Source organism: Fusarium verticillioides, chromosome 5 (genome assembly GCF_000149555.1).
Source record: "Fusarium verticillioides 7600 chromosome 5, whole genome shotgun sequence".
Classification (NCBI taxonomy): Eukaryota; Fungi; Ascomycota; class Sordariomycetes; order Hypocreales; family Nectriaceae; genus Fusarium; species Fusarium verticillioides.
Window position 1 is genome coordinate 3761080 of NC_031679.1, and position 14699 is coordinate 3775778.

At 49.9% G+C, this 14699-nt stretch overlaps 5 protein-coding genes across 14 annotated transcripts; 3 read left to right on the forward strand and 2 right to left on the reverse strand.

Moving 5' to 3' along the window:
• Positions 1 to 569: 569 nt before the first annotated feature.
• FVEG_09272 (hypothetical protein) lies at positions 570 to 1529 on the forward strand (the record flags this gene model as incomplete). Its single annotated transcript, XM_018898253.1, has 2 exons — positions 570 to 1274; positions 1308 to 1529. The coding sequence occupies 2 exons, from the start codon at positions 570 to 572 to the stop codon at positions 1527 to 1529; spliced, it is 927 nt and encodes a 308-aa protein (XP_018756102.1).
• Positions 1530 to 1611: 82 nt separating this feature from the next.
• Positions 1612 to 6770, reverse strand: FVEG_09273 (hypothetical protein). 10 transcript variants are annotated; one of them, XM_018898261.1, is made up of 6 exons: positions 5199 to 6770; positions 4870 to 5003; positions 3471 to 4814; positions 3260 to 3421; positions 3123 to 3211; positions 1612 to 3072 (listed from the first exon to the last, which is right to left on the reverse strand). In XM_018898261.1, the coding sequence occupies exons 1-4, from the start codon at positions 5712 to 5714 to the stop codon at positions 3283 to 3285; spliced, it is 2133 nt and encodes a 710-aa protein (XP_018756110.1). In that variant the 5' UTR covers positions 5715 to 6770; the 3' UTR covers positions 1612 to 3072; positions 3123 to 3211; positions 3260 to 3282. The 10 variants fall into 10 exon arrangements, with proteins under 10 accessions (XP_018756110.1, XP_018756104.1, XP_018756108.1 ...); XM_018898255.1 differs by having other exon boundaries at positions 4870 to 5036; XM_018898259.1 differs by having other exon boundaries at positions 4870 to 5006; positions 5199 to 6699.
• Positions 6771 to 8283: 1513 nt separating this feature from the next.
• On the reverse strand, positions 8284 to 9647 carry FVEG_09274 (hypothetical protein). Its single transcript, XM_018898264.1, has 4 exons — positions 9386 to 9647; positions 9315 to 9323; positions 9038 to 9260; positions 8284 to 8987 (listed from the first exon to the last, which is right to left on the reverse strand). The coding sequence occupies exons 1-4, from the start codon at positions 9418 to 9420 to the stop codon at positions 8676 to 8678; spliced, it is 579 nt and encodes a 192-aa protein (XP_018756113.1). The 5' UTR covers positions 9421 to 9647; the 3' UTR covers positions 8284 to 8675.
• A 70-nt stretch (positions 9648 to 9717) lies between these two features.
• On the forward strand, positions 9718 to 11526 carry FVEG_09275 (hypothetical protein). The gene is made up of 4 exons (XM_018898265.1): positions 9718 to 9976; positions 10027 to 10153; positions 10203 to 10958; positions 11009 to 11526. Exons 1-4 carry the CDS (start codon positions 9845 to 9847, stop codon positions 11056 to 11058), a joined length of 1065 nt encoding a protein of 354 aa, XP_018756114.1. The 5' UTR covers positions 9718 to 9844; the 3' UTR covers positions 11059 to 11526.
• A 665-nt stretch (positions 11527 to 12191) lies between these two features.
• FVEG_09276 (hypothetical protein) lies at positions 12192 to 14294 on the forward strand. The gene is made up of 3 exons (XM_018898266.1): positions 12192 to 13380; positions 13436 to 13740; positions 13791 to 14294. The coding sequence occupies exons 1-3, from the start codon at positions 12660 to 12662 to the stop codon at positions 14013 to 14015; spliced, it is 1251 nt and encodes a 416-aa protein (XP_018756115.1). The 5' UTR covers positions 12192 to 12659; the 3' UTR covers positions 14016 to 14294.
• The last annotated feature ends 405 nt before the right edge of the window (positions 14295 to 14699 follow it).

Here is a 14699-nt window from a genome sequence, read left to right on the forward strand (position 1 = left end):
ACTAATGATATATGAGTTATGTTTTAATTCTTAAAATTGAGATACAATACCCATCTTGTCTGAGTGATCGTGATGATGTGTTACTTATAGATAAGTCTGCACATGCCATTCGTCTGTGTACTCAAGCGAGTAATGCAGTAGAACTTTACATGCAAGTATATACTCACATGAAGACATATTAATGTTATTACGGTATGAATTTTAAATTATTATGCTGCCAGAAATGCTGGAAAGTGTTGCCAATTTACCATCTCGACTATTAAGTTCTCAGCACGCACTGGCAATCAGTGTCAACTCGGCAGGCGCACATGCATTGCACCTTCTCCTGCGCGTCGGGTATGGTAGGCGCGAACTCAAATCGTCTTCTCCCTCTTCTTTACCTATTTCGTGCTTTTTTCCCTCCTCTTTAAAAGGCCAGAAGGAAGACAAACATCCAGGCTCTTTATTGCCGCCCTTTCACTCCTCGTCTTTGCGCTTTCACTTGTAAACCACACTCCTCTCCTTTCTCTGCAGCATCTGAAACTACTTCAGCTTCTTCCCCTCGCGACGATTATCGCGTTGCCATCAACATGGAGAAGAATGATCCCCATCGAGCGGACAGTGATGAATCCAACCTCGATCAACATTATTTCTCTTACGAAATCTCCAAGGGAGATCGAGACTGGCGCTCTTCTCAGGTCGATAGTGTCTTGTCATCTTTCGAGGAAGCCAAGAAGGTCATGTCAGCACAAGCCATCCAGGAGATCCATAAGTATCTCATATCAGGCAGATGGATCCACGATGCCCCCTCTGCGAGCAGACACCCTGCGTATAAACATATAAAAGGACAGTCAAGTGGCCCTAATAGAGGGGTACCTCGACTCTACTATCCTTATTTCTTTGTCTTACATGCAATCTTTCCGCCATCTGAGTCTCTCAGAATTGTCTGTGAGGAAGTCGGTCGTCACTGGGGTCTTCAAGTTGACCTCTATGAACCTTTTTACCCCCGTCTGCAAGACACCGAGAGAGAGATGGAACTAATCATGGGGAAGAATCCACGTCCTCGGGGACAAGTCGAGCGCCCTTCACAGAGCCAGTATTCCTCCGCAGCTTTCACTCTAACTCATGACGGCAACTCGGAGATGAAAGATCAGAAGGACAGTATTCAAGTGGCTGTCGACACCGCTCGTACCTTTCAGCCAGTACCTACCAGTGCCCACAATACCCTACGTGACTACGACGAAGAATTAGCCAGTATCCGAAGCGACTTTGAGCAACGCCTTGCCAAGTTCCAAGTTGAGATGCAGCAAGACGCTATTAAACCCTAGAAGGATTCAGAGCAACGCATTCGGCAAGCGCAGGGGAAGGCAGATGAAATTCATCGCCACGCTGTGCTGGCCCAACAGCTTTTCAAAAAAGGTCAGGAGCACGCTGACGCTGCTGTCAAGATTGCCAAAAGCCTTCTTGGGACTCTGAACACGGCCAAGCGCCATGTCGTTGTTGTTCCTGATGATGAGGGACGGCCCAGCAAGCGTCTTCGCGAGAACTAAGACCAGAGTACAAGTGATCGATCAGCAAGAGCTGCAGCACAGCTATTGAGTGGTTCAGTATTCTTGTCCCCGATGAGTAGCAATCAGACAAACGAGTTCGTGGAAACGGAGATGCTTAGGTACAAGGAACGGAGTTAACTTTGGTGGGAATTGTCAAGTCCTCTTCAAAACATGGGGTTTCTTTCGGTGGCCCACGAAAAGGGAAGATATTAGCAAAGCTGTTCAGTAATAGCAACGGGAGGGCGGCATATGGGGCTCGAAAAGATGTTCGGAAATGTTCGGCATAGCTATCAATAAAACAGAAGTGATGCCTCCATACTACGAATGATCGTGACGCCGTGCTGTCTATATGTTCTGTCAGCCAATCCATGAAAAGTGACATCCTCCACGACAAGATATTCGAGATGTAGACTCGAAACACTTCTCACAACCCGCCCAGGCGAAGGCAAGAAACATCAAGATATTGATCCATCCCAAATGATCAATTAACTCAGGCAAATTGACAATGGCTCAAGACCAGCTTTTGTACTTCAACTTGAAGTCACAAGTTCGCTCACCCCTGAAGCCATCACATAATCATCCACCCAGCAACAGCCAAGCCTAAACACAAGCCACAAGCCACATCACATTTCTCAAATGTCGAACAAGACAAAGGGACGTTTTATTGCACCACCAGAGAGACAGTAACTATGATAGTATGTTGATCTTTGACAAATGACACCATGTCAACTCATAAGATAAAAAAAAAAAAAAAAAAAAAGAGGTAGTTAACCGCAGATAACCAAACCACCATAAAGGGAAACAAGGAAAAAGGATGTGGCGACGTCTGTCTTAAACAAACAAAAAAACAACGGCAACAATAAGCGTGGTATGTAATTTTTCGCCGTGAGCTTTAAGGATACACCGGATGAATAAACTTCGACACTTTACACAGATGGGATATCACCGCCCCCCCTCCTTTCATTCCTCCATCCTTAAACAAAAATCTCCTGAAACTCTTCCAGGATTTTCCTTTTCCACCCATGTACCCCAGGTCCGCGAGTAAAATGACGAAGCGTGGTAACAAAAAAATCAACAACAACAAAAAGACAGGAGAGGAAAGAGACCAAGTCGGACGATGTGAAGTTTCCAAAGAACCATGTCAGTAGTGTCGAACCTGTTTCAGTCAAACACGGCGGAAGCGTCGGTAACATAAACAAAAAACAAAAAAAGTGCTCTTTTCCCCTGAAGCCACCACATGAGGGAATTTCACCTCCAGGACCAGATCGCCGAATGACCATGATATAGTTTCCACTCAGAACGCCGTGACAAATGATGCCTGATTAAGTCTGACCCAAGATCGTGTGTGTGTAATGCCAGCCAACCCAAACCTTCTCGCAAGTCATTAATCTGCTCCTATCTCATCTCCCATGGGGAATGCTTCCGTAAAATTGAAGGCTGAGTTATCACCATCTTGGTCGTGCAGGAACGAATCAAAGTCAAAGTCATTGAGCACGTCACCCGAGTTAAGGGGGTTGGCCAACTCCATGCCGCCGCCATCAAACTACAAGCAGAGTCAGTATCCGGTTTCACCACCAAGGAGATTGTACGTACCAATGGGCCAAAGCTGTTATCCATCCCCATCATTTGATTAGGGTCGTGCTGAGGAGCTGGTGGCTGAGGAGGAGGAGCGGTTGTTGCAGCTGCGGGAGCATTAGCAGCTGGGCCAGTCGTTGGCTGACCATTCTGACCGGTGTTGCCAGCTTGCCCATTCTTATTGAAGTTGGCAGCATTGGCGTTTTGAATGGGTGTCGCAGGAGCTGGAGTATCCTGTGACTCGTTGTTGTCGTTTGAAGGAGTTGCACCAGCATTGTTGAGGTTCTGGTTCGCCTTCCTTATTGGCAGCCAGCGCGCTTTGAACTTGTTAGTACCTACAGAGTATAGTTCAACAACAAGACATACCTTGTCCCTTGGCGGTCTCGCCCTTCTTCTTCTTGGGTGCGGCCCTTGTTAGTTTGGCTAGGAGTTGGTGGTGCAGCTGCTGCTTGTTGAGGGGATGCTGTCGTCCTGCTGTTGGCTCCATTTGCGCCAGCGGGTGGTGCTTGGGGAGGAGGCATCGATCGTTGCTGGGGAGTTCCCTGGATCTGAGGACTTTGCTGCTGCATCTGCTGAGGCACCATCTGTCCGTTGGGTCCTTGCCACTGCTGGGGATTTCCTTGAGGCCCTTGGCCTGGCTGGCCTTGCTGCTGTTGTCGCGCGGCGGCCATCATCTGTTGCTGGTTCATCTGTCCATTGAAAGGTGCACCAGGGTGAGAGCTAGGGGGTCGCATGCCGCCGTTCATCGGAGGTTGGCCTCCCATGTTACCATCCATCTGCTGCTTGAAGAAGTGAGGTGCCATGTTGGGATCCATCTGGTTGCCCATGAAGTTCATGGCCGCCGGGTTGGGAGAGCCACGGGATTGACCACCCTCGGGGACCGGTGAAGGAATGCCAGAGTTGTTCATCTGGGGTGTGCCGCGCTTCATTTGCTCAGCAGGGTTGGGCGAGGCACCTGGTCGCATGGCCTGGGGCGATGTGTCCGGGAACTGGCCGTTGGGTCCAGGAGGACCACCTGGTTGTCCGGGTTGGCCTTCTCGGGGCATGCCATTGCCGCCGACGGTATCTTGCTCTTGGCGGGCCATCATGAGTCGCTTCTTGTTCTGCTGCTCTAGAAGCATTAGCTGCATTTGATAGTCTTGGAGGGCATGGTTGCTTCCCCCTCCGTTTTGGGGACCTCCAGGTCCCGCCCGGATGCCGCCTGGGCCTCCCATCTCGCCAGGGTTGTAGAACGCATTGAGAGCAGTTCCATCGGGACCCTGGGCCATCATTGGGGATCCTTGGCCTTGAGGAACGGCATTGGGCCCCATCTGCTTGCCTCCCATCTGAGTACCATGGTGTTGCTGCAGGTTCTGCGAGTAGGTCGCGATCGACTTTTGCTGAGCGGCGGGCGGGGCGGCGGCGAAGTTCTGCAGCTGCTGAGGATGTAACGAGTGAGGGTTGATGCCATTGGCAAGTAACGTTTGTTGAGCGGCGGCAGTGTTGGCTCCTCCGGGCATCTGCTGGCCTGGCATGCCTTGACCGGGGCGGCCATTGGGCATCATGCCGGGCTGGTTAGGGTTGAACGGTGCGCCATCGATACGCTGTCGCTTGGAAGGCGAGGGAGCGTTCTCCCCAGACGCGGGTGAAGAAGGTCTGTTTTGGCCATCCATGCCCGAGGGATCTCGCTGCATCTGGTTCTGCTTGGCCTGCTGTAGCATCATTTGAGGGCTGGATATCACTGTTAGGCGAGGGGCTTGTAGAACGATGAGAAATAAGTGCTCACTTATTTTGGTTGTTAGCCATGGCGGCGCGGGCAAGGTTGCCCTGCTTCATGTTCATCATGCCGCCGTTCTGCATGTTGCGCATCATCTGATATTGCTGCGTAGCCATGTCTGGTCTCATCTGTCGCAGAAGTTCCTGCTGTTGATTCTGCTTTAGCCGGGATTGCTGCTACATTGCCACCGAGGGTCAGCATTGGTCACCAGCCAAAGTGGTTACCAAATGTTAGGAGCATGGTAGTCAATCTGACACCATCATCCATTGAGTGGGTGAGATGCCGGACTGGAGTGCCCTGGGTGGCAGCATGACAGAAAGAAAAAAAAGATGGCTTACCTGAGTATGTTGAACATATTGGTTAATGGTGTTGTTTCCGCTCTTGGCGCGCTGCGCGTAGTAAATGTCCCAGAAGACGGAGAACCACTCGTAGAGAAAAGAGGTATCGGAAGCAGGCATGGGAAGCTTTGGTGGCGGCAAGTCTTCAGGGAGTTTGGAGTCGATGTCGTCCTTCGAATCGGTATCCATAGCGTCGTCGCCAATACCGTTGATGACATTTCCGTTCTCGTCGCGACGACGGTTCGCGCCATCTTTACTGAGGACATTGACCTGTTGATCGCTGGAAAGGAGAGATCGGGCGCAATCGTACATTCCCATGCGGATAAAGTATTCGTAAATGTAGGTGTTAAGAATGCTGCGCTGGTTATCATTTGCCTGTTGGCGAGACGCGGCGGCAGCAGCCGCAGCGGCCTGGGGGTTGACGGCGCCGTTGTTCATCATGGGCATGGGGGCACCTCCGACAGGACCACCCATGGGGTTCATGTTGGCCATGTTGACGTTTGGATTCATGGCCATGACAGTTGAGAAGTAACCGGAGAGAAGACAGAGAGAGGCCTATAGGCTCTGCTGCAGCGACGACAGCAGTCGGGGGCTCGTGTAGCCACGGGGGCGTGCCACCAGGCGGAGCAGCGCTGGATAGCGTCCCAACGTGGACGTGACGGGCAGTGAAGCCAAAGGTCGCGAGCGAGGGGATCACCAGCGAAGGAGACGTGGACGCGGTCCAAGTTGCCAGGCGCGCGGTCGGGCGGGGGGCGAGGATCGCGAGAACCACGAGACCAAGAGACGAGAATGGGAGGCGAGCCCGAGTAGAGGGAATTGGGGGATCGTGTCAGGCGTCGGCAATCGGCGGAAAGGAATATCGCAGGAAATCAAAAGTGATAAAAGCGTAGCGTACACTGCAGTGCGATAGTACGCGATGCGATAGTCGACCGATAGTCGATGTCGCGGTGATGAGTTGGAGATAAGAAGTATGGAGGATGAATATGGTGTGGTTGGTTTGGTGTAGGTTGGATTTGGCGGAGTGTCGAGGTAACTGGGAGTGGAAAGTGGGCGCTGGGCTTGTGCTTTCCTGAGGTGATGGACGCTGCCTCAGTTGCTAAGTGTAAAAAAACGAGTGCCTGGGGTTGGGCATTCGCCAGGGGTGGGAGGGTACTTGTGGTTCTGCGGGCAGCTCGGGCAGAGACCAAGTACCTTGGAGAATTCAACGGAACGCCTCCAAGGACAAGCGGGTACCTCCAAATTATATGCTGAGTGCCCTTCTATCCAAGTACCGACAGCAAACGGAGGCGATCCAAACGCCAGACGGACGGGAACAGTGGAGGACGGGGAGAGACCCAGTATAAGGTAGGTAGATGCAAGCAGGTTGATCAACGTACGTCAAACTCTTGCTGCAATTATCAAACGCGACGGATGCTCGCCGTTTGAGGCTACTAAAAGCAGATGGCACAGCGGCCGAGTAGAAATGAGGTGCTTTGTTTGATGGAGGAGGAAAAGAAAGGTGTGAGGGCGAGTAAAAGGGAGCAAGACAGAGGTTGTGGGTGAAAAACGTGGTCGGTCCTTGATTTGGGCGGTGGGAATCTCTCCAGTCAGTGAGTGAGTGAAGGAAAAGGAGGAGGACGGTCAAACTTTTCTTCGTCCTTCTTCCCTGCGAATCGCTCCCTGGAAGTTTATCAATTGATAGAGTCTGTGAACAACGGCCACTCAATCATGTGAAACGTTTATTTATTTTTATTAGACATTCCCCTCCAAGACTGTGATGTAGCCCTCTCTGCATATCAGAATTGGTACCAACAGTCAGTGATGCACCTCCGATGGTTAGATGCATGCAATTTACAGACCTTGCTCCAAAACGGTAAAACACAAATTACAAGGCTGGCCGTCTGTCAAAAGCTTAGGTTTTCCTGGGACTTGGAGACAGATCCACCAAATTGGGATGCCTTGACTCCTTGCAGCTAAAAGAAATCGGGACGGTCGATCTTAAGAACGAATGGACGCATACAAGCGAATCCAACGTGAACCCTGAAGTCAATTGCGAGACGTTGAAAACCCTCGAGATTCTGTCGGAATTGACTGTTTTAGTCCCTCATTGTTCTCCGTGATCCTCTTCAAAGACATTCGCCTTGGCCACAAACTACCGAGACCAGTTTGATGCACATGGAACATGTACAGAAGGGAGGCTGGCTTCTAACCGGGGTTAAGCACAGGGCTGCCAACGTGCCCTGTGAGGCTCAGTAAGCTCAGCGCATCTCAGCGACGCTCAGCGGCCTAGACCGCAGCTGTAGTGGATGCTCTTCAGGGGCTCTCAACCAAGGTTTGCACGTTAGCGGACCCGAATGATCATAGGTCGCGTCACCCCACACAATGGACCCTTGATCTGAAGGACGCGCCCTGGGGCTAGACGGTCTTCCTTGCCATTGGCGCGCTGAGTTTGTCGCGTTACATTCTGGTACGTAAATTTCATACCAAGGTGCGTACTTTCTAGACCGACACTTAAAATGTCGCCGGTCTTGAGACCTCAGGCATGATATCGGAGACAAAACGGTAGCGTCTTTGCCTCAGGCACATATATTCCCGCCATTATGGTCTGAGCCTGTGCCCCAGGGAGCAAGAAAACGTCGAAAGATCAGCCAGGGTGCTAAAATTAACTGGGCTAAAGACTTGCTCAAATTTACCTAGATTTGCCTGAATCTTTTCATCACTTATTAACGAGGCCCTAATTTTTCTTGTCTCCTTGAGGTACCTCCACTGACAAATCCCGTTTGACTGCCATTTGATCGTCCACCGTTTCGCGGGGATTTGACGTTATCAATCTACTAAATCTGCCCCTTATGCCTTGTGGGATGGAGCTTCAGCTCTTCATTATCCGGCGGGGCTGAGATACAATCAAAATCACGTTTATGAATCATCGACATTGAGTTTGTGTCGTTTGCTGGTTAACTCATCATGTAGGTTTGTGGAAGCCCAGAGAGATTAAACCCAATATCCATGATGCCTCTACTCCGTATACTAAATGAGAGGAAGATATGTCTGTTATGGTGCTCTCGCTTTCATTTATTACAGCAGTTGCTCTAATAAAACAAACTTCAGCTCGCAATATACCAATTGTCATTACCTAGTAAAACGAATGCAAAATGTTTCATCTTAATATTCTGGCTCTATCACTATGGCGTGAGCTCAGTCAGCCGGCACTCCCAGCCTGGCACGTGGCTGACAGCTGTCTTCCATGGGTATCTACACGTGCCGTGATCCCAAGCCAAATCTCGCAAGATTGCTAAAACGAAGTTTGTAAGTTTGCTTCCATGCCAATCGTCCTGATCGGCACAATCTCACCGTCGATGCCGTCAACAATCATTTAGGGGCATCTCCCCCTGAAAATCTAGAATTTCTCATAGCCATCCATCCATCCATCCATCTGTGTCCTGCAATTGCTAAATCGTCATCAAATAATCACATTCATAGCTCCCCCTTTTGCGTCTCTTAGTCATCCTCTGGGGGGAGTTCATCGTCGATGTATCTGATTAGCGATACCCTCATTTCCGTGCTGTCGTTGCCCCGCAACACGTCACTGACGAAGTGAGCTTCAACTTGCATTTGCACCATCTCCAGAGCTCCTCGTAGCACGCCACACAGAATGTTGGAGTACCAAAGTTGATCTTGCGCTCGGCCATCATCGGGAAGCTCGACAAAGTCGGCCAACGGGTTCTCTTCAAATACCAGCGAGAACTGGTCATTTTCGCTTGTCCAATTCATCACTTGGGGAGTAATGTTGAGGAATATCTTGAATCCAACCTGGTTGTCTCGTTAGTTATTGTCTAACGCCGCGCATTAGGCCTCCCTACCCTGGAGATCATTTCTGCCGTCTCGCGGAAGTTGGCGCATCGCTTCATGGTGTTGGATTTGGCGAGGTAGTCTTCAATAATTCGCAGACCAATATTGTAACCCATCTTGTCGAGTTGCTTGTTCACCTCGGCATAGTCGCTCTCGTAATCCTTGCATAGTTGTGCGACGATAGTTCCGTAGGTTAAGGTGACGAGCTCAGCGTTGACCTTGTCGATTCGAGTTCTGTTGCTCTGTTAGAGAGGCGCTCCGTTGGGGGATCAAGCGGACATGGCTTACTTCCAGATTCTAGAACCAGGTTAGTATTTGACAATAATTTGGGGACTGGACAGTTATCATGATGGACTTACTCCTCGCCCACGCGGGACGCTTTGTTGGCCGCCATTATTGCAGCTGTAAAGGAAGGGTTGTGGAAGAATACAAGAGCAGCGACCAAGCTCTAAAATCGACAGGACGTTAGTGCAGATTGAAAGTATCGTGGAAATGGAAGAAACTTCCAATATCATACGCAAACAGAGCTATGTCGATGTAGCTTCTACCAGAGAGGTGAAGCAGTAGCGCCAACACCGCTCTGGAATGTCGGTGCACGGAGGGTTGAAACGCCGACCTCAGGAACAATCTTCGGCCCGGCCACCAATCAGCAGGAGCTCGATTTACTTTGCATGAAGCCCACCACCGTCGTCAAAAAGTGAAGCAACAGGAAGCTCCAAGCTCACTTGACAGCTCCAGAACTCGCCAAAACTTGGCGCATCTGTATAATAAGCGTCGCATATAACCATTCTTTCTCTTGATACCCTTTCGACTTCGCCATGTCCGCCGAAAAACGTCCTGCCGATGGAGATCCCAGCTCTTCTCAGTCGCTCGTGAAGCGACAAAATGTCAACTCTTCTACAGGCGCTCTTGCGCGTCTGAACGCGTCAAGCAATGCGCTGGTACAATCTGTATGTTGGAGAGCGTTTAATTGTTGAAGTCGTTGGACTAACTGAGGCAGGCGCCCAGAACAAGCGGGCTTCAAGCTCCTGTTATGGAACTGTCAGGACACTCGGGCGAGATCTTTGCAGCAAAGTTCGATCCTACAGGCAATCTCATTGCTTCTGGTGGGATGGATAGATCTCTAAGTGAGTAAAGAACAATACATCCTGGGCGACAACGAACTGACTTTGGTAGTGCTTTGGAGAACCTATGGCGATTGCGAAAACTACGGAATATTAAATGGTCACCGCGGTGCCATTCTGGACTTGCAATGGTCACGCGACTCGGAAATTCTATATAGTGCATCGGCTGACATGCATCTTGCGAGCTGGGATTTGACGTCAGGCACACGAATCCGCAGATATGTTGGGCACGAAGAAGTTATCAACACGGTGGGCATCAGCAGACGAGGAGAGGAGATACTCGTCAGTGGAAGCGACGACTCGACAATCGGGATCTGGGACCCCCGATCGAAGAACGCCGTCGACTACATCCAGACCGAGTTCCCAATTACCGCCATTGCTGTATCCGAGGCCGGTAACGAGATATACGCAGGCGGCATCGACAACGATATTCGAGTATGGGACTTGCGAAAGAAGTCGGTGATATACTCGATGCTGGGCCATTCAGACACCATCACCTCACTGAGAGTTTCGCCAGATTCTCAATCACTTGTCTCATACGCCATGGACTCTACAGTTCGAACATGGGATATCCGACCTTTTGCACCAACAGAACGACATATCCGAACCTTTGACGGTGCAACGATGGGCATAGAGAAAAACCTTCTCGGAGCAAGCTGGGACTCGGAAGGCAAGAGAATTGCAGCAGCATCAGGAGATGGAACAGTCATGGTCTGGTCAAGCGAGACAGGCAAGCTCGCTTACAAGCTGCCCGGTCACAAGGGCACAGTCAACTGCGCAGAGTTCTCGCCAAACAAGGAGCCTATTCGTAAGTTATTCTGTTGATCATCTTGGAGGCGGTGAACTAACAAGTGTCAGTACTTTCTGCATCGTCAGACCGCACAATGCTACTTGGCGAGTTGAAATGAGGAGGATAGGCAATAACCCGATATTCTAATCTACTACCCGTACGCTCCCTGACATATTGAATCACGAGATGCGCGCTCCTGTGTCAGGGCTCAGTATTCTGGTAACCTTTGCGCCATTGAAGCTTACCTTTGAGGGCGTACCAAGGGAAGGGCATCACCCTCACCCTCACCATGGCTGAATAGTGTAGCCGTTAGGATGACGCAGGGAGCTTTGTGTAACTAAGTCTCTCCAATATTGCCAGGGAGCATGAATATTCAATCTGGGGAAGTTCTGGAGATGGCTAGAAAAGCGGATTACAGCATGCACAAAGTTCTTACGTTAACATTGGGAAGGGTGAGGGAGGCGTTTATGGCTTGTATCAAAAGATGAGACATGAGCTAGGGGCACGTATGTAGATGTTTATGCTATATGTGCAAATAGTCGATTAATAGTAAGCCCTTGAAGAAACAAGCCACATCAAACACGATCAAAACTTGAGGGAGATGTTATCTTCCAATGAAGTTAGTCGTCTGTAACCCTTCCTCAGACACTGTCCAATTATCGTGAGGTTGCAGCTGCATATAGCCAGAATACTTGGGTTTCAGGTTTATACCCCTGGTTGGCTGTGAGGCGCTCCAGGCAAAATGCGGCGTGCTTCAATACGAGACGTTCAGATGCAACAAGACAAGTAAGCTCTGAAACTTACAAGTTCATGATATAATCGTCACGATTTAAGCATAACATAAAATAGTTGTGAAAATATGTGATAGCATCATCCTGAGCTGCAGGTCGACGGCAGACCTCGAAAGATAAGCCGCATATCGACTAGCTCTGAAGCTGGTTACCCCTGGATAGAGCTCGGACTGGGTAGTAATTTGTAGATCTCCACCTCCCACGTTTTTCCAACACGCACGGGACGTCCAATCCATCACGGCTAGAGCAAGCTCTCAACTGTAGCAGGTTAATTTCATGGGAGCCAACCAAAACTCATCGCCGCAAACAGCGGCACATTGTCATCACATTCTCAATCCCTGTTTGTTTATGTTCAGGCCATCCTTCTACAGCTGAACCTGGGCTCCTCCTTGCAGAGGGGGCCATAAATATCCCTGACGCGGTTTGTCCCTTTCGGAGGACCCGTAAAGCTAAGGTTTATGAACATGGGTCCTTGAACCTTTCAGTTCAGTCAAGGGGTCGAAAAAGGGAACGTCGTGTAAAACGACAAGACAAACGACGGGCCATCTGCCCACTAACATAATTAGATCATGACTGAAGCCGGGGCCATTTTCTGCTTTATCGAAACCTGACCCTCTTTTTTATTGTCTCTTGTCGCCGTCTTCGTTTCGTTCCCTTTTTTGCGGGTGTTGTCTCAGAAAAAAAGCCAAGACAGGTTCTTGAACTCTTTTTTGTTATTTACTTGTTGCATATCTTGTTCCTTCTCTACTAATAATGTCCGAGATGGTACAAGTTTTCATGTTGAGCGTGTAGTTTTATTATCGTATGTTCCTTTTTTTATGTTCTCCCGTGGACTTGTTGAAAATTCACGATAGCGCCGCCTTAGTCGCTTTTACCTGAGTCGTGACGGATCTATCTATATACTGCCTCGGGTGCCCCCCGTCGAAATATGGACATGAACCGTTCTGACATGGAGAGGCTTCGGGCTGATCTCATACATCGATCAAGGATGGAGCGAGGTGGTAGTCCAAATGGAGGCGACGTCAACCTCGACGTCAATGTCGATGTCGAAGCTCAGCACAGTATACAAGAACCTCGTTCGAGTCCCGCGCCCCTATCACGTTTGTTGAGTCGAAGAGAACGTGCTTCAATGACGGGACAAGCTCATCCCGCCGAGATCGAGAGCGTCAAGTCTCAAGACTCGAATACAAATCGCCTGGCGGGCTCTCGAAGATTTGCTGTACCAGGGTTCATGCGAATATGGGGACGTAACAACACCACACCACAATCCAACGATGTTCGCTATGCCACAGCTTCTCCCGCGCCGCTTCTACCCATTGCTGAACCTCAATCGCCGACGAGACCTGAGCCTGTGGCTACACCTTCAGATTCCCATCGATCGCGACGTCAACGGCGACAACGAACTCCTCCTCAAGATCCATTGGAAGCGCATCTCTCTGAAATCCTGGGTGGATCGACTATTAGACGGCATCGAAGACGGAGGGAATACCATGAAAGAGAGCGCGATCGCCACAGGTCACGAAGAAATCATCGGCGACATCCCAAGTTCTTCCTGGGCTGTATACCATGGGTTCGATCGAGGCGCATGAGAGCACAGATCCTGAGGTGTTTGACTTCAGGTCTGTTTCTGATAATTCTCGTCACTGTCTGTAAGTCACGACCCAATTGTGCCGCCTGTGTAACTGCGATACTGATCAGGAATAGACCTTTCCCTCTCCATGACACACAAGGTCAACACTCGCGAAATGAACATCATGCTCATTCTCGTCGTCCTGTTCGCCGCCGCCTTCTTCTTCCACGGCCTTATTAGACTGTGTCTCCTAATAATTAAAAGTAATCGCGAGGCCGCTGAGCGGGCAAATCGACCTCCTCGATATCGTGCGCCTCGATATGCCGTACCTCCTGTTCCCATTCCTGTTGTTCTTGCGCAGGATGAAGAAGCTGTCGGTATGGAGAGCGAAGCTACAAAGACACTACCACCAGCCTATGGGCGATGGCGCGAGACAGTGGTATGTATCTAGGTTGTGACTCTTGACGGGGTGACGCTAACAATTTACAGCGAGTTGACCCAGATCGTTTGTTCTGGCAGCGCAACGAGGCCGTGGATCTTTCTCAAATAAGACCTAGTACTCGAGCTGGTCCCAGGCCACCGTCGTATGTGTCTGAAGATGGTATATCATATGTAGTCGAGGCGCAACCTCGATCAACAGCACCAACAACTGAAGTGCCTCTACCAACACACCCATCAGAGCTTGGTAGAGTGGCTAGGGTACCGACTGAGTAGGAATTGCTAAGGGACAGTTTCACAGGGCATAATAGCGAGCAATATGCATGGTTTATATGAAAGCGAGGACACATTTGAAGACCCAGGGCCTCTCAGAGGCATTGTTAAATCCAGCGTACATGAGCATCTGCAGCATTGAAATCACATATTAGCGGAGTTTTACATGGTATTGCCGTCGAGAGGAAATTGAGGTTTAGGCTAAATTATGAGATACCAGATAGGAAGAAGTAATACAACAGACCTTCTCAACTGAAGTGCTCGTCGGTAATTAGAGACCCAGTCGCAGTGACACTCAGCAGGTGATGGTTGCTCAAATCTCGCGATCAGGCTATCTCTCTCGTTTGAGCAGGGCGTAATTATCTCGCGGCGAGTCTCGGAAGAGGCGTGGAGTTGCGAGGCCAGGGTCTGACATCACGCGGTTATATCCCCTGCCAACTGCAGCTGGATCAGGGAACCAGAATTTGGAACAAAGACTGTATTAGAAAATGTCATTCTGTTGAAGCCATCTGCATTCTGCGTTTGCATGATAGGCCAGTTGGAGAATAAGGTTGCTGAACTGTATCACGTGAACACTTTAAAATGAATCAGTGCTTCATCAATAGGTTCACTTGGCAGGCACAACACGGCCAGATGGGAAAGCGTTCCTTCCTCCCTAGTGAACTCCCATTCTTTCCTAAACCAGAG

Excerpts from the sequence above, each read along its gene's own strand:
- FVEG_09273 (XM_018898255.1), bottom strand. The coding sequence starts at position 5,714 with ATGGCCATGAATCCAAACGTCAACATGGCCAACATGAACCCCATGGGT. Across the intron at positions 4,815-4,869 it reads ATGGCTAACAACCAAAATAA|CCCTCAAATGATGCTACAGC; the intron begins GTGAGCACTTAT and ends AGTGATATCCAG. Across the intron at positions 3,422-3,470 it reads CGAGACCGCCAAGGGACAAG|CGCGCTGGCTGCCAATAAGG; the intron begins GTATGTCTTGTT and ends ACAAGTTCAAAG.
- FVEG_09274 (XM_018898264.1), bottom strand. The coding sequence starts at position 9,420 with ATGGCGGCCAACAAAGCGTCCCGCGTGGGCGAGGA. Across the intron at positions 8,988-9,037 it reads CGGCAGAAATGATCTCCAGG|GTTGGATTCAAGATATTCCT; the intron begins GTAGGGAGGCCT and ends CGAGACAACCAG.
- FVEG_09275 (XM_018898265.1), top strand. The coding sequence starts at position 9,845 with ATGTCCGCCGAAAAACGTCCTGCCGATGGAGATCCCAGCTCTTCTCAG. Across the intron at positions 9,977-10,026 it reads GCAATGCGCTGGTACAATCT|GCGCCCAGAACAAGCGGGCT; the intron begins GTATGTTGGAGA and ends TAACTGAGGCAG. Across the intron at positions 10,959-11,008 it reads GCCAAACAAGGAGCCTATTC|TACTTTCTGCATCGTCAGAC; the intron begins GTAAGTTATTCT and ends AACAAGTGTCAG.
- FVEG_09276 (XM_018898266.1), top strand. The coding sequence starts at position 12,660 with ATGGACATGAACCGTTCTGACATGGAGAGGCTTCGGGCTGATCTCATA. Across the intron at positions 13,381-13,435 it reads GATAATTCTCGTCACTGTCT|ACCTTTCCCTCTCCATGACA; the intron begins GTAAGTCACGAC and ends GATCAGGAATAG. Across the intron at positions 13,741-13,790 it reads GGCGATGGCGCGAGACAGTG|CGAGTTGACCCAGATCGTTT; the intron begins GTATGTATCTAG and ends AACAATTTACAG.